General features: G+C 42.8%; 2 protein-coding genes across 5 annotated transcripts; one reads left to right on the top strand and one right to left on the bottom strand.

Moving 5' to 3' along the window:
- Positions 1–410: 410 nt before the first annotated feature.
- On the top strand, positions 411–11,343 carry fanci (FA complementation group I). Of its 2 annotated transcripts, none has more exons than XM_085411858.1 (37): positions 411–748; positions 848–920; positions 1,077–1,207; positions 1,481–1,634; positions 1,725–1,782; positions 2,049–2,090; positions 2,231–2,354; positions 2,440–2,525; positions 2,657–2,786; positions 2,894–2,971; positions 3,089–3,225; positions 4,069–4,249; positions 4,344–4,431; positions 4,572–4,702; positions 4,784–4,854; positions 4,945–5,059; positions 5,180–5,302; positions 5,669–5,737; positions 5,819–5,920; positions 6,003–6,191; positions 6,334–6,455; positions 6,760–6,921; positions 7,137–7,316; positions 7,419–7,585; positions 7,675–7,745; positions 7,839–7,955; positions 8,033–8,084; positions 8,186–8,313; positions 9,564–9,629; positions 9,721–9,817; positions 9,931–10,115; positions 10,203–10,259; positions 10,338–10,397; positions 10,486–10,560; positions 10,682–10,777; positions 10,867–10,968; positions 11,207–11,343. In XM_085411858.1, the coding sequence occupies exons 1-37, from the start codon at positions 656–658 to the stop codon at positions 11,267–11,269; spliced, it is 3,975 nt and encodes a 1,324-aa protein (XP_085267984.1). In that variant the 5' UTR covers positions 411–655; the 3' UTR covers positions 11,270–11,343. The 2 variants fall into 2 exon arrangements, with proteins under 2 accessions (XP_085267984.1, XP_085267983.1); XM_085411857.1 differs by having other exon boundaries at positions 2,654–2,786.
- polg (polymerase (DNA directed), gamma) lies at positions 11,304–23,975 on the bottom strand. 3 transcript variants are annotated; one of them, XM_085411859.1, is made up of 23 exons: positions 23,930–23,975; positions 22,763–23,360; positions 22,383–22,578; positions 22,090–22,287; positions 21,840–21,986; positions 21,647–21,726; positions 21,354–21,536; positions 21,126–21,268; positions 16,247–16,370; positions 15,931–16,152; positions 15,683–15,800; positions 15,357–15,440; positions 15,140–15,253; positions 14,891–15,051; positions 14,763–14,816; positions 14,560–14,677; positions 14,329–14,464; positions 13,986–14,232; positions 12,923–13,045; positions 12,624–12,792; positions 12,241–12,449; positions 11,998–12,158; positions 11,304–11,443 (listed from the first exon to the last, which is right to left on the bottom strand). In XM_085411859.1, the coding sequence occupies exons 2-23, from the start codon at positions 23,332–23,334 to the stop codon at positions 11,379–11,381; spliced, it is 3,624 nt and encodes a 1,207-aa protein (XP_085267985.1). In that variant the 5' UTR covers positions 23,335–23,360; positions 23,930–23,975; the 3' UTR covers positions 11,304–11,378. The 3 variants fall into 3 exon arrangements, with proteins under 3 accessions (XP_085267985.1, XP_085267987.1, XP_085267986.1); XM_085411861.1 differs by having other exon boundaries at positions 22,090–22,257; XM_085411860.1 differs by lacking the exon at positions 23,930–23,975 and adding an exon at positions 23,716–23,870.

Below are 23,975 nucleotides of genomic sequence, written 5' to 3'. Positions count from 1 at the left end.
TTGAAGTTAAAAGATCCTAGCGAGATTTATTTCCAGAAACCAAACATTACGTGTAAGACATTAACCAAAACAACGACACATGATATTTAACTGGAATGCATAAACAGTAAGCGTATGTCCAAATATTTACCGACAAGTAACCCATTTATAAACCTCGTGGTTGCAAACGTGGTTGCCACGGCTGAAGTGATGACTGTTTTCCGCCAAATGTAAGTTTGATCAAACTACTCCTTCCGTTCAGATATGAAACTATATGGAAATTGTGTTATGCTAGCATATTATTCCAAGTTACTGGAAAACTATTTTTTTTTACATTATACGCATTTTGCCGTACAGGGGAATGTGACCTGGATTATAACGTGATTGAGGGAGTCTGAGTTGAACATGGCAACCACAAAGCAAAACAGGAAGTGTCGTCTGGCGGGAAGTTCGCTTGAAACTTTTTAGAAACACAACAGCGATAAAGTTATAATATTACGGAGTAATTTACCTTCAACTAATTTAAACAGGATGCCCAGGATTAAATGCAACTAGATAATCGATAAGTAGAAGTAAAATAAAAATAATAACGTTCATAAACTTACTGAGATTTACGAGATAGATTTCTAGCTTATTCTACAGTTGCTAGCCACTTGTGTCAATCTGTGGGTGGACAATGAAAGCAGAAATGGATAAAATTGTCTCACTGTCAGATGAAGAAAATATCCCCGAACTACAGAAATACCTTTCAACCCTGACCGATGACCAGGTAAGTTATTTTACAAACTAAGGGCGACACATTTGGAATTCCAAAGTCATGTCTGTTTTACCTATAAAATACTCTTACTATCTATCACACAATGTTTAGCTCACCAACACGATTACCAATAGTGCACTGAAGGGCAAGAAGGTTGGGACCATAATAAAAGGCATATTTAAAGGTTTGTACACATTCATTCTTGTAAGTGAAACATCGCAAGATAGCTAAGGTAATATAATTCACTCATACACCATGTCAGAATCATTTAACATATATGCATAACTTCTGCTTGATGATAAGGTATGTAATAAATGTATAGTTTGTGCTTGTTGTTTAGGTTCTCCACCCAGCTCCACTGCTGGGGCAAATCGTAGACTTCTCCTGTATCAGCACTGCATCCCTCTGTGTGAGTCTGGGGATCTTCAGACTGAGGTGGCAGCAGATATCATTGGGTTGCTTATGCTGGAGGTATTTATGTTATACAGAAGTTATTATAGATTTGATGTACGCTATATCCAAATATGTTGATTTCATGTAACTGGTTGATTAAATCAAATAAGTGTGTTTTGGAACTATGCTTTTGGGTCTACTTGATTTTTGTGCTTGTAACAGGTTTTTTTTGTCCTGATCTGACTTGCAATGCTATCATTTATAACTACTTGAATTAGATAAGTAGAAATATATTGTGACACTTTCTTTTTTTCATATGAATGAGAATGATTGTTTTAATCTAATACACAGACTCATACACTATCCGGGCCATCTCTTGCAACACTGGGGTCTCTTTTTGTTGATGCCATCAAAGTGGGGAAAATGAGCAGTGGGAAATCTCTGGAACTGTTTCCTACAGTTCTTACTGCACTTGCAGCATGTGAAGCCTTGTCTTATGGCAAAGGTACTTTGTGATCAACATTGTTGTCTAACCTAATATCACATATGTCACAATCTATGAGGTCTAAAACACAATTTTTTATTATAACTTTAGGGGAACTCAGTGGTGAGGAGTATAAGAAGCAGCTGATTAACAGCCTCTGCTCGAGCAGGTGAGGACATGTCGCATTTGATATATATAGTGATATGCTAATATATATTGTAGTATTTTGGCAGTATTTTATTATTTAGATGCCTTCATGCCTAATTTATTAGAAATTACATGGTCATGTAATGAAAGGGATTATGATGAAGTACCTCAGTGCCAACGTCTTATGTTCTGTTTTAGTCCAATTACCAGTTTGTGATGTAGAGATGAAATGATTTGCAGATGACTGAAAAATATTTTTATTTACATTACATGGTCTTTTTCATGCAGATGGGATCCACAGTGTGTCATCCACTTGACAACCATGTTTAGGTAGGACTTTGTTATTTTAAGTTCATTGCATGCTTTAACATATTTCTGTTTCCATCATAATAGAATTTATTTCAATATTGGTGTATTTTACATTTTTTTAGTTCCTTTTAAAATGTTTTACTGTGTCTGCCTCATTTTAGGGATGTGCCTTTGTCATCAGAGGAGTTGCAGTTTGTGGTGGAGAAAGTATTGAGGATGTTCAACAAACTAGATCTGCAGGAGATCCCGCCGCTGGTTTACCAGCTGCTGCTTTTGTCTGCAAAGGTGTGTGACAGTGTGTCTTCAACAACACATTATGTTTCTGTTTGTGTTAGTCATCTAAATGCCGGTCTTGTTCTTTGTCTGTTAGGGTTGTAAGAAACAAGTCCTGGACGGAATCGTAGGTTATTTTAAGGAGCAGGACGCTCGCCAAGAAGAGGAGCAGAAACATGGAGAGTGAGTGTTTCATATACTGCAAGTGGGATTTACTATAGTCACAATACATCTTTCTGTAAACTTTCCATTTACTGACTGTCTGTTTTTTTGTTTGTTTGTTTTTTTTAACTTGTACATCCGCTTCTCAGCAGCCTGGATCTAGAGGTTCAGTCTATTCCACAGGACCAGCTAAGGCATGTAGAGGGCACTGCTATCCTCCACATAGTCTTTGCTATAAGACTAGACCATGAGCTTGCAAGGGAATTTCTTAAAGGCTTTAAGGTTATGTATAATATCGCTCATCTGTTTGTTGCTTTAATAGTTTGAGAATTGTTTGTTATATTTGTACGGATAGTCTGTGTCATAGATATTGATTTTCATTTTGGCAGACATCGTATGCAGACTTGTGTCCTTTCAGTGTTGCCCTGTTGCTCTCAGTGGCACGTATCCAGCGTTATGAAGAGCAGGTTAGAAATCTACACTACACACTACTTCCTGTACTCAGTAGAGTCTTAATTCATGTTATCTTTCCTATTCATTTGTGTTAATCATTTCATTTTTGATGATGATGATTTTTTTGGAAGGTATTTGAACTTTTGAAAGGGGCCATCATCAAGAGCTTCAAGGACGAGCAGCTACAACAGGGGTCAAAGTTACTACAGGACCTCCTACCCGGGCACTGCAGTGTGGCTCAGATGATACTGGATACAGTCCAGAACAGGTAAGAAGAGCAAAATGTTGATTTATGTATTCTATTTGATACCTTCAACAGAAAAACTTGATGTGTTTCTTTCTCCATGATTTCTTTCAAAATAAGGTAATGCCCCTCTGTGGCAGCTCGTGGTCTGTGGTGCCGATGCAGGGGAGGGGGACGCACCTGAGCGGCATCTGCAATCACCTCTCTCCAGCATAAAGAGTTTGTTCTGGGTGCTGTCAGTTGTTGTTGGTATGTGTCAGGCTGTGAGCTGCAGAGCTCACAGCCTGCCAAAACCCAGGAGGGGGGCCACGGCAGACCCAGGACCAGAGCTGACAGCCACACAGCGAGAGCAGGCGGCAGTGTCACGCCGCCAACAGGAAGAACTCCAGGACCGGATCGAGCGTGGGGTGCAGGTGATTGAGAATCTTGGATCTGGTCCTGGCTGACACCGCCGCGACCCCCACCAGCATTCCCCGACGGCATGGGAGTGGAGGAGGGCCGGGCTGTTCAGGCTCCCCGGATAAAGGCACTGTAGCAAGCACACGGTGACATGTACATGCTGTTCAGCATACTTTATTCACCACTTTTCTCGCGGTTGCTGTACACACACACACACACACAGTCAGCTGCAGCTCCGCAGCTCACAGCCCAACACATACCAACAACAACAACTGACAGGACCCAGTACAGACTCTTTATGCCGACGAGGTGTGATTGCGGATGCCCCTCAAGTTTATCCGCCTCCCCTGCAGCGGCACCGCAGACCACACCGCGCTACACCCTCAACAAAAATAAATGACATGGTACAACACAAACAGTATTTGTATTTTAACCTCTCACATGAGGTCTACGTTTCCATCCGTATAGTGTGTTCGGATGGGATCATGTTACCCAAGGGCTAGTGCAGCTGGGCTTCTTCCTGATGGATGCATTTGGACCCAAACCTGGACCATTTGGCAAGACCACAGAAGGCTCTCTAGCTGTAGCCCGAACACCAACTCAACAAGCGTGTAAGCTAGGAGGACAGGTGCTACTCCAGGGCTTTAAGGTAACATTTTTTGTTAAAATTTTATGCTATGAAGTATTGTAAATAAAGGATTTTCAATGTCATGCAAATATTGTGTATTTTATGTCTTTAACAGATGCATGAGCCTATCAGGGGAGAGATATTGGAGCAGGTCTTAAATCGACTAGTCACAAAGACAGCCTCACCTGTCAGTCATTTCTTAGGTAACACAACCTCTAGACAGCAGGGTTAAGTTATAGATGCACAGCAGCATTTTTTGACTTTATAGACTATGTTTTGACAGTTTTTGTTTTGTTTGGTTTTTTTTTATTCTTGTGTTTTAATGTTTTTTTTTCTTCTTCAGACCTTTTCTCTGATATTGTGGTCTCTGCCCCAATGATCCTTCTGGAGTCATCCTCTAAGGTGACAGAGACGTTTGACCACTTGTCATACCTGCCTTTGGCCACCGTTCAAGGTCTACTCAAAGCTGTCCAGGTACCTAAACAGGCCAACAGATACACATAAATGCTCTAGAGGTTTCTATTGTGTAATCGTTGGTTTCTGTTTAATCTTCAGCCCCTGCTCAAGGTCAGCATGTCCTTAAAAGATGCTTTAATTTTAGTTCTTCGCAAGGCCATGTTTTCCAGGTTTGTGTTACTTTATTCTTAACACAGCTTTAAAGTGCAATTAAAGAAGGGTGGCTTATACTAACCAACCCCCTTACTTGACTCTACTAGCCAACTGGATGGTCGGAAGTCTGCAGTTACAGGCTTCTTGTTGCTTCTGAAGAACTTCAAAGTGTTGGGCAGCTTGGCCTCGAGTCAGTGTAGCCAGGCAATCTCCTCCAGTCAGGTACAGTTGCAGTAAAACTCTGTATACTTTACATACTTGATTCTAGAAAGTGTGCTAGAAACACTCTGCAGGTGTGGAACCGTCTAATTTTTTGGTTTGTCTTTCTGTTACAATTCATAGATCCAAGTGGATGTTCACTCGCGATACAACTCAGCTGCCAATGAAGCATTCTGCTTGGAGATCCTCAGCAGTCTGCGTCGCTGCCTCAGCCAGCAGGCTGATGTGCGCCTCATGCTCTATGAGGTCAGAAGCATTTTTTTAATGTCATGTCTTATTATGTTTATCAGTGTGAAGAAAGGGCTAGAGACGTGAACCTGGGATAGTTAGTGGATACATTTTACAAAGGGTGTTGAATATGAAGCTGGCAGGCATAAGAAAAGAGAAATACTACAGAGAAGGTTCATAGATGTAGTGAAGGAGGACATGAAGGGGGACGGTGTGAAAGAGGTGGATGCTAAGATGGAGACAGATGATCTGCTGTGGTGATCCCTAAAGGAAAAAACGAATCTGAGTTAACCTCTACTCTTTCGTTATTTATGTGTATAGATATGGTTTAGCTGTAAAAATGTTACTTTCATACTGAAAAAGAAAATTCTTGTGGTTTTTAAGGGTTTTTTTGATGTTCTTCGTCGTAACTCGCAACTTGCAAGCTCCATCATGCAGACCCTTTTGTCACAGGTATGTATATGTATGAGTTAACTGCATGCTGTCTTAGTTATAATGGACTTGATGATGTATCAGAAGCTTGCTTGTCCTTAGCTGAAGCGGTACTACGAGCCTGAACAAGACCTCCTGCCCCCAGTGAAACTGGAACCATGCATCACTGCTCACGGAGACCAAGTCTACCTCCAGGAGCCTCTGGTACACTTGTGTGCACTGTACCATATTTGCAAGTTGTTTTATTTCGACTGATATGCGAGCTATAAATAGTGTTATGTTTCAGGCCCATCTGCTGAGCTGTACTGTACATTGCTTGATGTGGCTGCAAAACACACGCCAGTCAGCCAACCCCAATGGCGATGACAGTGATGGTGATGAGGAAGAGGAGGAAGGATACCGGTCGGACCTACATGCTATTCTAGAGAGTATGACAAGACGCATGATCAAGTGCGAACTAGAAGACTTTGAACTGGTATGTCTTGAGATCAAGAGCAAGCAGCTTCTTTGTCCTTAGCAGATTTCAGATTATTCTGCTCTTCCTTGCTTTTACGTTGGCTCTGAACCTTGGTCTGTTCCAATATTGCTAAGTCTTATAATGTGTGTATACTGATCAGGACAAGTCGGCTGAGTTTTCAATGGGATCCAGTGTTGGAGTGAAGAATAATATCTATGCTGTGCTGGTGATGGGAGTGTATGAGGTCCTCATGGAGTACAACTTTATCAAAGCCAACTACAGGTAACAAGCACCTGTTTTTGAATTGTGCATTTTGAGAAAGTGTTGTTGTGTTACACAGTTGAATTTATAAACCCACAGCAACTGTTCAGGTCACTACGTTTACTGACTGATACACAGAGCCAGCACTCCCCCTATAGCTGATTTCATTGAAGTAACACAAAAATACTTGGATCTTTACCAAAATAAAAGTTTAACAAAGTTAATCATCCTAATTTAATTATGCATCATACAAAACATATGCCATATTATGCAGCGAGGATTTCTTTTTATAATTTACCATTGTATCTTCCCCCGTTTCTTGCAGTAAAAGGTGCTTTGAGGAGATCATCGAGCTGTTCAGCCGTTACCACAAGCTGTCTGAGATCCTGAAGGAGAAGTCTGGAAAGGGTCGGGTGCCCTCACACAAGACCCCCCGCAGTTTATTCTCAATGGGCATCATATCAACATCAATCACTGTGCTCTTCAGGTAAATGGTTTCTTTAGCGTTGCTTACATGGACTACTACTAGATCTGTGGAATTTAATAAAATCAGTTATTTATAGTTTGCAGCTAATTGTAGGCACTCTGATTGTTTAAATCTATTCATTAAAATGCTAATTAGAAATACTATGCAAACTTGGAAAGTCAAATTCCATGGATAAGAATTAGAAATGGTAAATCAGATCAAATCTTCTTTTGCAGGGATAACACTCAGAGCAGAGAGGAGGCTCTCTCAGTACTTCGTTCAAATGGAGAGTTTGTGCGTTATATACTGAGCGTGGTTGTGCAGAAGATCCAGCAGCTGGATGAAACGGGACACACAGACGGCCCAGATGGACAGAACGCAGACAAGACTTTCCGCTTCCTCTGTGACATGACCAGGTAGAAATCTCTTGGGCTAAATGACAGCACACGATTTGTTTATTATAATACTTATAGGACCAAAAATGAGAATAAACGATCTCTGTCTATGTCTCTTTATAGTGTCCTGATGTGGCGTTACACGAACATCCCCAGCGTGGTTGAGGAGGGGGGAAAGAAGGAGAAGCGCTCCAGTTTGTCTCAGCTGTGTCTGGAGGGTTTGCTCAGGATCTTCACAACCTGCCAACAACGCTACCCAAACAAGATGGCCCAGCTGCTCTCTACCATGGGTTGGACAAGCAGTGAAAAAGCAGTACATTTTGTAGCAACAAAAAATATACAGGAATTAATCATTATGTGTTTCTTTGAAATGATGCAGAAAATGGCACAGAGCAAGATGACGAAGGCGATGTTGTAGAGATTAACTACTTTTACATCCGACAGTTTCAGGTGCTTCTGATTTAACACTAAATAATACAAGAAAACTGTGTTTATTAAGTATGACATGTTTGCTAAAATCCAGTTTTCTTTGCCCGTCAACAGAGGGCACTGTTCACACAGTTAAGTGGCGGTGAGGAAGACTTTAACAGCAAAGAGGCTCAGCTTCTGATCAGCATCCTAAGCGTACTCTCGCGCCAGCTAAAGCCCTCCTCCCAGCAGGTAAATTTATTTTTAAATGCACTCCACCGAACAAATTAACATACTCCTGTTCTAATTCACTATTATCTAATTAACAGTTTGTTCAGATGATCACGTGGACTGTGAAAATCTGCAAAGAGACCAGTTTTGGTAAGTTATAGTTTACTTAACCTCTGTGTCTATATTAGGTGCATATTAGGTGCCATTTCCTGATGTGTGTGTATGTGTGTGGGGGTTTTCTCTCCCTTTAGAGGATTCTGCCTTCTGTAAGGGGCTGCTCTCTCTCCTCTTCAACCTTCATGTTCTTTATAAGAGTCCTGTAGGCCTACTGCTGGAGCTCTGCCAAGACATCCACAGCGTACTGGGAGATATTGATCAGGTACGAACAATTTTTCTTTGCAGTGTTCAGAGCACAATTTGGCATTAAACTATACTGATACTGTTATTACTGCAACTCATTTAATTATATAAAACTGCACACACAGCTAGAGTTGATCGACAGACTATATTGCCAAAAGTATTCATTCACTCATCCAGATCATTGAATTCAGGTGTTCCAATCACTTCCACGCCCACAGCTGTATGAAATCCAGCACCTAGACATGCAGACTGCTTCTACAAACATTTGTGAGAGAAAGGGTTGCTCTCAGGAGCCACCCGTGCAACAAGTCCAGCTGTGAAATCTCCTTGCCAGCATATATTCAATTGTGAACTGTTACTGGTGTTTTATCAAAAAATGACTGGGATTGGGAAGTAGTTGGCCACGTAAAATCATAGAGCAGCGTCAGCGGATAATGAGGCACATAGTGCGCAGAGGTCGGCAACTTTCTCAACATTGATCACTACGGACCTCCAAACTTCAGATAAGCTCTGGAAGATTTGTAGAGAGCTTCATGGAATGGGTTTCAGTGACCAAACAGCTGCATCCAAGCCTTACATCACCAAGTGCAATGCAAAGCATCATATGTAGTGGTGTAAAGCACGTCACCACTGGAATCTAGAGCAGTGGTGACGTGTTCACTGGAGTGACAAATCAGGCTTCTCCGTCTGGCAATCCATCAGACAAGTCTGGGTTTGGCGGTGGTATGGTGCATGCCAAGACATTTTAGACAGTTTCATCCTCCGAACTTTTTGGGAAAAGTTTGGGGCTGGCCCCTTTCTGTTCCAGCATGACTCCATACCTGTCCATAAAGGCATGGATGAGCCAGTTTGGTGAGAATCTGACTGGCCTTCAGAGTCCTGACCTAAACCCAAGAGAACATCTTTTGAATGAATTGGAGCAGAGATGGCGAGCAGGCCTTCTTGTTCAACATCAGTGTCTGACCTCACAAATCCACTTCTGGAAGAATGCTCAAAATTCTTATAAACATACTCCCAAACCTTCTGAAAGCCTTCTCAGATGAGGTGAAGCTGTTATAGCTGCAAAGCTGGGCCAACATCATTTCAGACATTATGGATTAAGAATGAAATGTCACTCAAGTTCATATGAAAGAATTTAATGATCAAACAAGTTAAACAAGACTATTTTAAATCCAAGTTTCTTTCCCACAGTACACTGATGACTGTAACCTTCATACACCCACATTAAAGTGCATTTGTGAACTGATTTCTTTTGTTTTCCTGTCTCAGGATGTGGAGGTGGAAAAGCAGTCCAATTTTGCCATTGTCAACATGAAAACTGCTTCAACAGCAGCAGTAAGTGTTGGTTTTCTGACTGACTGGCTGTGAGAGTTATGCCTTTGCTTATCCTGCTCACCTTCTTCTTCATGTTAATGTCTTGTCCCAGCTGCTGGTCCTGTCTCAGGTTGACAGAGTGCTTGATGAAGTGGACTGGCTTATTGCCAGGAAGAAAAGTCAGACAGCTTCTGACAAATTGGGCTGTGGTAAGAAGCCTTTCACACTGATGCTCACTTTGATTAATGCTGAGGAGGAAGAGATGCATTTGTCAGCAAGTGGGGCTAAAATGCAAGTGATGCTGTGTTTCATAAATGTGTAGGTGAAGCCACACAGACTGCAGGTCGGCAGGACCCAGTTGAGAAAGCAGTGACGCTGCAGCTTGGGACTCTCTTAACAGCGCTAAGTGAGCTGGTCCAGACGGCCTTGCTGCTGGGCACCTGCACCGTTACACTGTTAAGAGAACTGACCCGCACGTATACCATCCTCACCACGCTGGTCAAATATGTGTGTATTTGTCAACTTGATGTTCTGAGTGAAAATGTCAGGGCAGCTTGCAGAGTGTAACATTACATTATCTTCATTTTACTTTAGTATATCCAGGTGTGTGCCAGCCAGCACGGGTCGCTGCCAGCTCGCTTTGAGAAGCTGGTGAGTCCAAGCTACTGTCACCTAGCTCAAATTTTCCTGTATAGATCTAACGTCATACTAACTCTTTCATATTTGCAGGTCAAACTATCTGGCTCCCACCTAACACCACAGTGCTATTCTTTTATCACATATGCTCAGGTATTAGCATGGTTCAGTTTGTCCAGCTCCGTTGCATTAATGTTTTGTTGTTACAGAAATGACACAAGATGCTTTTTATTCCTCTTAGAGTGGAGACATCAGTGGTGGAGGTGCAGATGACAAAAAGAAAAAGAGAAGGAATGACGTGAACACCGGTGCTTCTGTAAGGCCTCTTGTAAATTTAATGAATGAGGACTGAACAATACAAATTTTGTTTTTAGAATAATGAAATATATGCATACAAAGAAATATAAACAAGTCTGTTATGTTTTTCCTCTTGGAAGGCAAAACTTTTGCGTGAGACTAAAGCTATCCCCAACCTGATCTTCAGCATTGAGCAGTATGAGAAGTATCTCATCACACTCTCAAAGAAATCAAAGGTTTGTGTAAATATTGAAAAAATATATACATTTTTTTAAAACTCTGCAGGCCTCTGGACACTGTAAAATCTAGCTGCATGTTTTTCCAGGTAAACTTGATGCAGTATATGAAGCTGAGCACTTCGAGAGATTTCCGCATCAATGCCGCTACTCTGGATGCAGCCCTGCAGGAACAGGATGACAGTCAGGTGGTAAGCGCTAGCTCAGCTCCACAGGAGCTTCAATACTGTTCAACATACACAACAGCCTCTTCTCTCCACTTTTACTTTATTATACGAGTCCATAAAACTGACTCCATATCCACACTGTTCCCACGGTTGAAATGTGCATGTAGCTTGATGCTTTGAATGCTCTGAGCTAAAAGTAGATCATTTTTCCCTTCAACACGATCTCTTTGTTTGTTTGTCTTTGTTCTTCCATTGCTCTCAGACCACAGAGTCACAGGACACCACCGAGACACAAGAACCCAAACAGAAGAAGAGGAAACAGTGAGGTCATACTGGGCACCACTGCTACACACACATGTCCAGACTGCAGCAGCGGGTGAATGGAGTCCTGGCAGTTGTATGTTTGGAATAAAAGCTGTCTGGTCCACAAAGAGCTATCTCCCTTTGTTTAGAGAGCCTTTAGTGATGTCGATGATTTGGTAGATGTCCAAGGCCTCACCTGTGGAAAGTTTGCACACATTATTTAGTATTCTGATTGTGTTCCTCAAGTTCACTTTATCAAAAAGCCTTCTTGCATTTCCAACCACAGTTTATATCTGTCTTTGTCTTGATTACATTAAAATAGTCATTTCTAATTTGGCTTATTTAGAAATTTGAAACTTATTTGATTTACTTCCTTTCAGGAATTCTCGTGATAAACAAGCTGTGCTGTTGATTTTCTTAAAATTCTTGAAGACTAACTGAATACTGTGTGGTCATGCTAAGAGGTGGATTTAATTACTTTCCATATACATTATTGTATTTTAAAGAGATGTTTAGTCCAACTTTTGTAAGGTGTTGTTTTAAAACAAATTGGTCTGTACACGAGCATTTTTGTAGCTTTAAGTGCTAGAGCTAAATTGCATGTTCTTGCGTCTGAATTTGTTACATTTAGATTTTGTAATGAGACAAGCTGTCCTGTCTTTCCTGTGCACTTTGTATAAGAAACATTTGTATAATAAATATACTACTCTTAATGTTGGAAGAAGGCTGGTGATGGTGTGCAGAACTCACCAGGCGGTAGACCATACTTTCGTTCCACACCTGTGGGGTTAGAGGGAGTCACACAGTCCATGTTGACCTCCTTCCTCAAACACTGATCAATGTCAACTGCACTGAAGAAGGCTACAGACTGGGGAAGGTCCTGCATGCCTAAAGCATGAGCAAACATACTCCTGCAGGAAGAGAAACACAGTAACCATCCATTATAGAGCACACAGTTTGTCAGTGAGAATATACGGTCAGCTAAGAGCACACCTTGTAAGGAGGTTTGTGATTTGAAGTGCCAGAGCTGCTCGGTAACAGTCTTCACTGCGGACCAGGTACCGCACCTCATCATGGATGCTGATGCAGAAGCGGCCATCAATGTTATACTCCTCAATGAGCCACTTCATGACCACCAACATCAGATGGAGGTAGTCCACTGCAGAGCTCTGAACCACCCAGTTCACTCTGCTGGTGATAAACTGAAAGGAGACATTAATGAAGAGTTTATTTTGCCATTTAGAGCACTCTGACTGACCTCTTGAGTAATGCATTGGTCGTTTGTTGTATTGGCAAAACATGCATATCCCTTTAAATACTCAGATTAAATCATATATATATATATTATACTCCTGTTGCCAGCTTTAGTCAATCACCTCATCTTTAACCGCATTGGGCTCCAGTGCTCTGCTGATCCTGCAGCCTAGAACAGGAGTGGCCGGGTTCTTTGAATGGGCTATACTCTCCAGCTTATTGAACATGTCCGACTCAGTACCTCCAGCCCACAGACGCTTCCCAACAATATCCCATCTTTTCCGTCGAGAACTGAGATGGTGTCAGGAGCACAAAAAAAGCAAAATTAAAGAGGAGAGCACCTGAGAGGAGGATATTCAGGGACAGTAAATGGGTTATTGCAAGCCAGGCACTTGTGAATGTTTGTATTTTGCGTTCTCACGATTGTGAAGCCACTCTAGTGATCCTCCGCAATTCTTGGAGGGAGACGCTTCCATCTTCCTCCCGCTCCACATCTATACCCAGTTCATTCACCAGCCACTCGCCGTCCTCTGACAAATGATATCTGACAAATACAAACACCTGTCTTTTTATAGCAGATTACCACCTTAAACATTGTGCAGTAGAACAAAAACAGAAGAAAACCATTAATCAACATATAAACATTACCTGATGCTGCTGAAGTGAAGCAGAGCAAAGTTACGCAGGTTTAATTAGAGACACAGTTAAGTGTTTTGCAACTTTGCAAAATTTTAAAAAGTTTAAATGTCTTCAATATTGAACAGCAGAAATGAGGCTTTCTTGTCGGAAGTCAAATTTAAATTAAAAAAAACAAAAAACAGCGGCCGACAGCGCTGTACATAACGGTAGACTTGTGCGTAATAAGCAAGCGAATAATGCAGAAAACAGATTTTTAGATAAGAAACTGTTCTTGAAGTGCACTGAGAGAGAGAGAGCTGTGCACGAAGTGTCATTTTACCGTGGCGGAAGCAAAACAGCAAAAGTAAGAGGGAATACATGACGATGTTTATGTGAAGCGAAATGTGAAGCGTAGTTTGGATCTTCTTTTGCTGCTGGTTCAGTCAAATTTGGTTGGAGAGAGACAAAGCCTACAGCTCCAGAATCTACCGCAAAAAAAACCCACGTAAACACAATGCACGGACCCACCGACGCATCAGAATCTGTGAGCTGTCGGCATGACGGCGTGTACGTGCAGTCGGGTGAGAAAGCCAAAATCTCACTGATTCTTATCCGTCGGCGGTTCCGCACTTTGTGTTTAGGTCTTCATGCTGAATCCGTGTACCTGCTCTCATTTGCGTTTTTAGCTGTTTGGTGGTTGTCAAAATTTTGTGAGGTTTAACCTGAGATTCTGGCGTTTCGGACAAAATAAATTTATATTTAAGAATCAATTCAGGATTTTAATGAATCGTTATCGCGTTATTCAAGCTAGAATCGAGTTTAATCGGAAAACTGATGATCAAAACCCACCCCTACGTTGAACTTACCTGCGTATACCTTTTGTTAGGGCATACATCTGTCTGGCCTTACTGGCAGCTTCTGTCTGACTGAGGCGGTGGTTGAACTGCATGAGCAACCTCTCAGCAAAGGGCTGCCCTGCACCATATATGCGTCCATAGTTAAACACCTTTGCGTGCTCTCGGCTGATGCCCACAGTATCAGCGGTACGGCTGTGCAGGTCAGTGCCTTCACTCTTTTTTCCCTGGAGGGTCATCCAGCCAAATGCTGTACAACCTAAACCACAGAGAGACATATGCAGCATTATCATTAAAGGAAGACACATAACAAAGTCTCCTTCTGTAGATTTCTTTAGAACCAAACCTGTCATACCGTGCATGCCTGCAAAGTGAGCCTCTCCAAGCACTGCGGCAATCCACAACTCTTGTGAATCTACATCTGCTCCTATCAGGTGATATCCAGGTGGTACCTGCACCATGGCCTTTAGCTCACTGCCTACCCGATCCCGCTGTTGACACAGAATAAAGCCCATACAGAATTGCTCTAGTGTCTGGTCAGTATTTTCAGACTTATCCAGATTAGCGTGTCGGCTCTGCTTCTTACCCGTGCATTACTGGCAGTCAACCACGTCGGCTCCACAGCTCTACGTGTTACCGTTCCAGCAGTAACGACCTGAGGTAATATGGCACCATACTGGCCCTCCTCATCAAAATCTTTGTGTCTTTGGGGAAATGTTACATTCATTACCCTCATTACTTTATCTCTAATCAATCAATCTTTTCTTTTTTAAAAAATATTAGACAAACCTGCTGACAGAACGGGGAAGCTCTACTTTTCTGAGCCACAGCACCATCTGAGAACTACGAGAAGACCTTTTAGCATTACTAAAGTTTATTTGTTATTGAATTACTTTGATTAACTCTGATGGGAGTACCTTATACGTTTATGGGCATTCCTCCAGAAAGACATCATTTTGTTGATTTCCAGAGCTCGTGTTGCATTGGTGCCACCTCTTCCTGCTCTCAGAGTGCCATCCTCCATCTTGGACAGGAAGTCCTTGGAGAACGGACTGCCGACATTGTTGTGATTGCCATCCTTTAAACACAAATAATTGGTCACAAGGTAAAAATAGCTTGGTGGAACAACACTGTGCCTATGATATATATTAATAATATAAATTCACCTTATGAGGTAATTTGAAAAACCAGCAACCTGGTATATCGACATCATTGTAGGGGCCGTTTCCATGGTGATAATGGCAATGACTCCCCTCTTTCATATAATGTGGATCTGTAGACTATTGTTGGTAAAGAATACAAAGTATGTTATAAACAAATCATAGTGAAACACTAAACCTGACACGATAGGTGTAATTTAAACTTACAAGCCTGTGCACTCACCCTGTTTTTGTTCTTCTCTGCACTTTTTCTCATTCTGAGGGCGTTTTCCTCCATCTGGCTTTCCAGGGAACTTAATTCCTCCACCTATACATGACAATAAGAAAAAAACATTATTAAGGTAGATGTGTTATCCGTTCAGAGCACGTAGCCCCGATGAATCAACTCCAACCGCAATCACATGTATTACTGTTGATACTGAAGAAAAGGTCTAAATTTGATGAAAGATTTTTGCAAATTCCAACAGTCTGTAGTGCATGTGGTATCTGTTTGAAGCATGTTGCAATATTCTATGCAAAATTCTCCAAACATGATGGTATATTATGTACCTTTGTCCACACCGTGCTGTCTGTTAACATGAGGTCATCTGAAGGGATTGAGTCCAGATAGTCCGGTCGCTCCTTGCTATGCTGCTCACAGTACTCTTTGTACACACTTTCAATAGCTCTGTGAAAAACAACAAAACTTTAATACACTGTTAAAAATCTCCAGCCATCAATGATCGTCCTGCTAAGATCAGGTCATGATGTGAAAGCACCCTGCCATGTTTTTACTTTGAGAGCAGTATGTGATTCACCTGTGGGGACACACGGGCCCGGCGTTTTCCTCCTGGGAATCAAGGTTATCCCTGCGTCCAGGTACCAGATACCCCCACCCGTGTTTCTCTGTGTAATGCAAGGGGAAACCATCCCAAGTCAAACCCATCAGTTTAGGTGTCAGTCGCATTTGCAGGCTGATCAGACTGGCTCCAGGTGACCAGCTGTCGTCAGACATCTTCTCACACAGCTTACGATACCACCTAAAGAAGAAAATGAGGAAAAAGAACTGACTTACACCATCAGTGGGAAACAGAACTGGAAATGGCTCCGTGGTGTGTGTGAGAGCGATCTTACCCTGGATGTGCAGGTAGATGCTGCCTTCTCTTTGGAAGTCGATTCACTGTTTCTTTTAGGTTCTCAACAGCTAGCCGGCTGGGGCGAGGGCCTTCCATCTCTTCTTCAGATGGTGGACCTGGGTCTAATATAACACAACTGAATTATCTGTTACTTTATTAATAGTCTGTGTGCACTGTAGATATTAGGGGTGCAACGATACTCGTATCGATATTGAACCGTTCGATACAGTGCTTTCGGTTCGGTATGCATATATATGAACAATACAAAATTTGTAATTTATTTTATCAACTTTCCTTCTGACGATGCTGTCTGTGTTGAGCGCTCAGTGAATCTGCGTTCGACTACTCCACCTAGGCTGCACTGTCGAGTGCAGATCCACTGAGCGTTCAACACAGACAGCATCGTCAGAAGGAAGAGCGCAGGGCAAGCGTTTGGAATTATTTTGGTTTTCATGTGACGTATGACCCTGAAGGTAAGCGCGTCATGGACTAAAGTAAAACAGTATGTTGGATGTGCCACGCAATGCTCAATTACATGGGTGGGAACTAGTGTGTTAGCGCAGTTAGCTCGTTAACGTGTTGGCCGTCTAGCCCCACACAGGGGTAGCTCGCGTTGTGGCGTTAACGTCATTTCAATGAGATTAACGCTGACAGCACTAGTGGGAACACAACGAATATGACTGCACATTTACGCCGACATCATCCTAGTGCAAAGACAAGTGGAAGCACAAAAAACAACAAGCATGCATGCTACAAACTTTACCCGAGTCATTTAGACCGCCGTTAGCACATGATTCTCCTTATGGGGACCTGATATGTTTAATATTGTGGCGAGCTCAGACAAGGAGGAGACGGAGGTATCGTTTGGTCTTGCTTCCCGTGAGCTAGCCAGGGAGCACAGCCGTTTATTGACATCTGCAGAAGAACACTGCCGCTAGCTAACTGCTCAGCGCAGCAACCGCACAGCAACAACAACAACACACAGGGCGCCCTCTGACCCCGGAAGGACACACCGTCGCAGCGAAAAGGCGTCACCCGTCACTATGGCAACATAAACAAAACATAACTGTACAAACAGAACCCCGAACAGCCCTGACCCGCTACACAGCCCCCACCTAAGGGGTCAGTCGTCCCCGACGACCCCATTGCCCCACACAAAGTCCTGCAAATGTCCAGGTGCCTTCTTTTGGCGCACCGGCCGGTCACGACCGGCGGGGGAAAAGTCACTCGGGTCAGAACATGGGGTGCCACCATCATCCCACTTCTGACACCAATGTGGCGAGCTCAGACAACGAGGAGACGGATGTGTCGTTTGGTCTTGCTTCCCGTGAGCTAGCCAGGGAGCACAGCCGTTTATTGACATCTGCAGAAGAACACTGCCGCTAGCTAACTGCTCAGCGCGGCAACCGCACAACAACAACAACACACAGGGCGCCCTCTGACCCCGGAAGGACACACCGTCGCAGCGAGAGCGCGTCACCTGTGACTATGGCAACATAAACAAAACATAACTGTACAAACAGAACCCTGAACAGCCCTGACCCGCTACAATATGCTGCTGAGAATATAGCCCAGAAGAAGCGTATAGTATAGCTTTTATTTTGGAAAGAGCCATTTCTCTGTAATAAACTCTCTTTTCCAAAGATGAGTGATTCCTCAATCAGATACAGGTGTTACCGCGCCAGATCCGCTGGCCCGAACCTTAATAAGGAAACCTCTGGCAGTTACTTGAAGGTTCCGTAACTGACTCGTAGCCGGCAACAGCTTACTATACAGGTCAACTCCGCTAGCAAAAAGATCGAAGGAGGCGTAGGAAACTGCTTCACCGAACTTTATTTCTTCTCTAAGGCACGAACACCGCGTACAGTGGGCTGAAACAGTTTACTCACAGCGAGCATCGCCGACACAACTCTGGCTGTCGAGGGAGTTATTATATTCCTTTTATTTATTTTCTTTTCGTCTCTTCTGTAGCTAACCGTTACTTTTCCCCTGCTCCGCTCTCTCTCTTTACACACACACCAGGCAGTCCCGCTACACACATCCCGAATACATTTCCCATCAGGCTTCATCCTTAAAGGGCCATGCCTGTAACACAGGGCTTGCAAAATCGCTAGCCCGACGTCCCGGGGCTAGCGATTTTTCCAGTCGTACTACCAAAATCTATCTCTGCCCTGCCCGTCGGGCTATTGTAGGAAGGAAAAATATATGTCAATGCTTTTTCATTCTTTCGGAAATGTAGCTGGGTAATTATGTCATTGGCATCGGTGAGCCACTGTCAATATGTGACATATTGAAATCGCGTTTGAATTTGCGCTTGTTTTTTGCTTTCACTTTACAAATGTCCAGGTGCCTTCTTTTGGCGCACCGGCCGGTCACGACCGGCGGGGGAAAAGTCACTCGGGTCAGAACATGGGGTGCCACCATCATCCCACTTCTGACACCAATGTGGCGAGCTCAGACAACGAGGAGACGGATGTGTCGTTTGGTCTTGCTTCCCGTGAGCTAGCCAGGGAGCACAGCCGTTTATTGACATCTGCAGAAGAACACTGCCGCTAGCTAACTGCTCAGCGCGCAACCGCACAGCAACAACAACAACAACAACAACAACACACAGGGCGCCCTCTGACCCCGGAAGGACACACCGTCGCAGCGAGAGCGCGTCACCCGTCACTATGGCAACATAAACAAAACATAACTGTGCAAACAGAACCCCGAACAGCCCTGACCCGCTACAATATGCTGCCGAGAATATAGCCCAGAAGAAGCGTATAGTATAGCTTTTATTTTGGAAAGAGCCATTTCTCTGTAATAAACTCTCTTTTCCAAAGATGAGTGATTCCTCAATCAGATACAGGGCTTGCAAAATCGCTAGCCCGATGTCCCGGGGCTAGCGATTTTTTTCAGTCGTACTACCAAAATCTATCTCTGCCCTGCCCGTCGGGCTATTGTAGGAGGGAGAAATATATGTCAATGCTTTTGCATTCTTTCGGAAATGTAGCTGGGTAATTATGTCATTGGCATCGGTGAGCCACTGTCAATATGTGACATATTGAAATCGCATTTGAATTTGCGCTTGTTTTTTGCTTTCACTTTGCAATCGCGCGAACTGTGTATAGAGAGCGACAGCACTGATTGGTGAGTGATGATAATTTGCGCACCAATTCCTCTGACATCGTCTTATCAATCGTTAGCTTACTATGCAAACATGACAAGTGAAATCTCCCGCAGCAAGCTTAAACATGTGAGAGGTTGATCGTGCAGAGAATCGCTGACCGTTATGCGTGTGTGTGTAAAAGCAGCAGGATATATATTTTAGTTCTGCTGAGCCAAATAAGAGAGGTCAGGGTGAAGAAGTGACAGCCAAAGAAAAGCTTACCACAAAACTGAAAAGTTATGACAAATCAGACTATAAGGCAAAAAGAAAGTGCAGCTTTATGGTTTCATGGACAAAAGAATTTCTGTGGCTGCAATATGACGAGCTATATAACCGGGGCTGCACATAAGTGGTCCGCAGGTGCGCATTCGCTGTCAAAAAAACCCCCAAAAACGCGCACAAGATATGAAGTTGCAACGCGTGTTTGCATACATAAGATTTTCTGGAGGAGGACAGACATTTGTTTAAAACTCTTAAAGATGTCGAAGAAGCTCCTTTAAGCAATTACTTTGGTGTTCCTCCACCTCCAAAGAAATGTCAGAAGGAGTCCGAACCACAAAAGAAGCGCGTATTCTCGGAAAAGTGGTTGCAGGAGGTGAGCTGGCTTCAAACAAATGATGAACGCACAGAGATGTGGTGCAGAATGTGCCGTGAAAATCCCACTCTAGCGGACAAAAACAGTGCTTTTTATATGGACGCAAACGCGTCTTGCAACTTCTTATCTGGTGCGCGTCTTTTATTTTGACAGCGAATGCGCACATGCGGACCACTTATGTGCACCCGTGTAAATAACATAATGTTCTGCCGGGTGTGTTGTTGGTTTTCTCTCGATTTCTGAGTCGACAAGCGCCTTTGTTACTGGGACCAGTCATTTTAAGAAAGGCCCCCATTAGAAGCCATGAGAAATGCAAGAAATGCATTATTGCTCAGTCTGCAATATCTTTCCCAGAACAAACACCAATTGCAAATAACATACTAAAAACAAACCTGAAAAATCTGTTTAGAACAGCGTACTATGTTGCAAAGAGTGAACTACCACTGGCAAAATTTAGCAGTCTTTGCAAACTTCAAAAAGCAAATGGCCTAGATCTTGGTTCCACTTGTTTCTTACCCGTGACTTCAGCGGAAATTTCAAATTCAGGATCTGACACAGACTGATTCATGTCCTACACAGTTCTTACAAGTTCATAGAAATTTCTGTTCAATTAGAACCAAGTATTTGAGTTGATGATTGTAATTTTTATACAATGTTGTAATTTGTTTTTCAACAATTTTTTGATTGATGTTTTGTTTCCTTTACAATATTATACATTAAAGTATAATATTGTAAAGGAAACAAAACATCAATCAAAAAATTGCTCTCTTTTTTATTCGGGCTACTTACATTTATTTTGGGCTACCAAAAACTGAAGAGTCCCTGCCCGAAGGGCTACCAGGGATTTTGAAATTTTGAGAGCCCTGAGATATATTTATTTTTTTAATTACTTTTGTTTCAGCAACATTAAATTTAAAAACTGTACTTTTGAGTTAAAATATATATTTATAATTTTAATAAATGACAAATTAAAAAGGCATGAACATTTTTTTTGTATCGAAAAAATATCGAACCGTGACACCAAAGTATCGAACCGAACCGAACCGTGAATTTTGTGTATCGTTGCACCCCTAGTAGATATATCATACCAATTACACAAATATTCTGAATTAGTGTCTGAGCTCAGACCTTCCTCCCAGTCTGGAAGAGGAGTGGCGATTTGTTTGTCATCTGCTTTTTTGGAGCCTTTCTTCTTGCTGGCTGCAACTTTCTTCTGCTTGAACTCCTGCACGTCCCAATCAAGATCCCAAAGCCAGGGGTCTTCTTTGTATCTTAGTATAAACACACAAACCTTATGCAGTGTAAATGCTTTTAAAAGAACCTTCAAAGCTTGACATAAATCAGTGCTGGTCTCACCTGTCATTCTCCAGAAGCTGACATGCATCATCCGCTAGAATCATTAGAGACTTCTTCATCTCTCTCTGAAGCTCTTCATAAACATCTTGAGAATCTTCCAGGTATCGCCCCCAGTTTTGATTGACAGGAAGGTAGCTCACACCCATCTCCAGCATCCCTGCAAGCGTCACTGGATGAGGGCACCTTATAAAAACACAGCAGAGACAACACAATTATACAATGCTGTGTTGTGTACATTTGTACACAGAAGATAAAGATGACTATAAAATAGCTTTGGGTTGGGATTTGCTGACCTCTCCATGAAGAGGGGCAGCTGCTCTGTGAAGACCTCATGTGTGGCCTTAACGTCAAGGGCGCAGTATTGCATTAACTCCTGTAGGTGTCAGCAAAATCACATTTATTTTGCCTAAGTGTCCATTCAGGCCAAATGCAAGATCTAACAAATGGTTCACATTAATCAGACACACATTTTGCCACATATCTGACCTGGAAATTGTTTCTGACATCCGTCATGCTCCCCTTCACAAAGGTCTCTCTGGCTTCTTTCTGCAGTGGCGGCCCTCCCACATACAGAGCATGGACATCAGCCAGGTTGTTAATGCTGCTAATATTCACCCAGTCCCAGGAGCCGATCTGTGCACACAACATCATGTCACACTTATGCCAAGAGCCTTCCAAATACCAAATGATAGCCTCAAAATATTACGTAGGTGAACTGTAGTAGAAAAGGACAAACCATTGGGCCCTCGTGTTTCTTCCCAGCTTTCTTAATGTGTTCCTTGACCTCCTGAAGACCCCTCTTTTTACCCAACTTACTGGCCATCCACAGTGTGCGCTGGAAGCCGGTTAGCCCTGAAATGGCCATGTGAAGGCTCATGGTGTCCATGAAGCGCACCTTTGAACCCTTATGGAAGCGAATACAAACATACAAAAGCTACTGGGCATTATAGTGATTCATACAAAAAGAAGTGACCAAAGGATTTTATAAAGTGAGGAGTAAAAACGACATGTGAGGAATAGGATGTAAACCTTTAATAGGTACTGCTCCTTAATGTGAGCCCGGTCAAAGCTGACATTGTGGCCCACAATCAGTCTCTCCTTCCATTTACCCCCTGGAGGGCGAGCAGAGTTGAAAGGTGTCTCTAGCGGAATGAGATCAGCAAGGGTCAGGTGGTTTGACCAGGAGTATCGCTCTTCAATCAGACGCTTACTGCACCATGAGTACCTAGAAAAATAGGACACAGAGATCACTGAGGCACGTACCAGTTATCTTTAAAACTTTTTATTGTTAGCAATTGTTGAATGGAAGACACAATGTTTTAAGTATGAAACAACTACAACAACATAAGAATAAAGCAAATGAATGGATTGTTCTATACAACCCTGTCCCATTTTTGCTCATTTCTTACCAGTTGGTTGGAGAAACAGCAACAGCCAGAGTGGGACACTGTCCCTCTGTTGTGCACACCTCCACATCAAACACGAGAGCTGACTCATCTGGAAAATCTACTTTCTGACTCTCCCCAGTGGGCCCATAGCGTGTCCAGCCGACCTCCCAGCTCCATTCCTGAGGCATGGGTGGTAGATCTGCCAGTTTCAGCTTGGTGGCAGCCTCAAGGTAGGGAAGGCTCTGTGTCTGGGCCAAGTGACAGAAGTGCTCGTCAATGTCATTGCCATACATTTTGGGGAGTTTCAGGTCGACATCGGGCAACAGTGAGGTGTCCTTTCCCCACAGCTGGTGTTTCTGTAAGTGCCTTATGCTGCGCTGTACAGCCTCCTCTCTGTATTCTGGCTCCAGCCCTCGAAAGATCTGTTCGTGAAGACCTTTTGACAGCATCTGGATGTTAAGGGGGTTCAGGCGGGTTTGTGTGGAGTCCTCGCCCTGAAGTATGTGAGGCTTGGTGGAGCAGAAGCCACGTAGACTCATCCATTGTAAAGAGATACGAGTCCTCTTCAGAGGACAGCGTAACACATGCAGCATCACCTCATGTGGACTTCTCACTCGAGCTGGAAGACATTGATTCAAAACTTAATTGACATGACACTGATCAATCGTGATAAGACAGCGTGACGGAGGCAAACTGAGACGTAATGCAGCTTTATCTAGGCACCACAGAGCCTCTATACACGATTAAATGTGTACTTTCCTACTGCTGAGTGTCTTACAGCCTTCTCTGTGGTTTTGTGAGCCTCTATTATCACTTGCTTGCACTTTGATATTTCACTCAGGTGTTACTAAAATGTGTATAAATTAACTAAACTTTTGCAATAATGCTGCTAGACACAGATGAAACGTGAACTACGTAGCTAATTCTATCATTTTACCCACCGAATGATAAACGTAGAATGCTGGTTGCCTCACCTTTTCATATTATTGTAGCTGTTGCACTACCGACCCTTCAACGCATGTTTACTTGGCGAACACATGACGCTACGCTAACGTTTCAGTAATTTAGCAAAAGGCAGTTTTTAATCTAACTATGTTTTATTACAAAAGCAACCCAGCTGATCTGTTTTATCGTGTTATGTATCCGAAAACATATTTTTGAAATCATTACAGAATGAATTATAGCTACCTTAGCATTCCTTCTCGTGGGGTTGTATGCCTAAAGCCAAACAAAT

Source organism: Rhamphochromis longiceps, linkage group LG7 (genome assembly GCF_057381845.1).
Source record: "Rhamphochromis longiceps isolate RC_006_pf linkage group LG7, R_longiceps_female_GT1.1, whole genome shotgun sequence".
Classification (NCBI taxonomy): domain Eukaryota; kingdom Metazoa; phylum Chordata; class Actinopteri; order Cichliformes; family Cichlidae; genus Rhamphochromis; species Rhamphochromis longiceps.
This window is presented reverse-complemented; position numbering and strand designations above follow the sequence as displayed.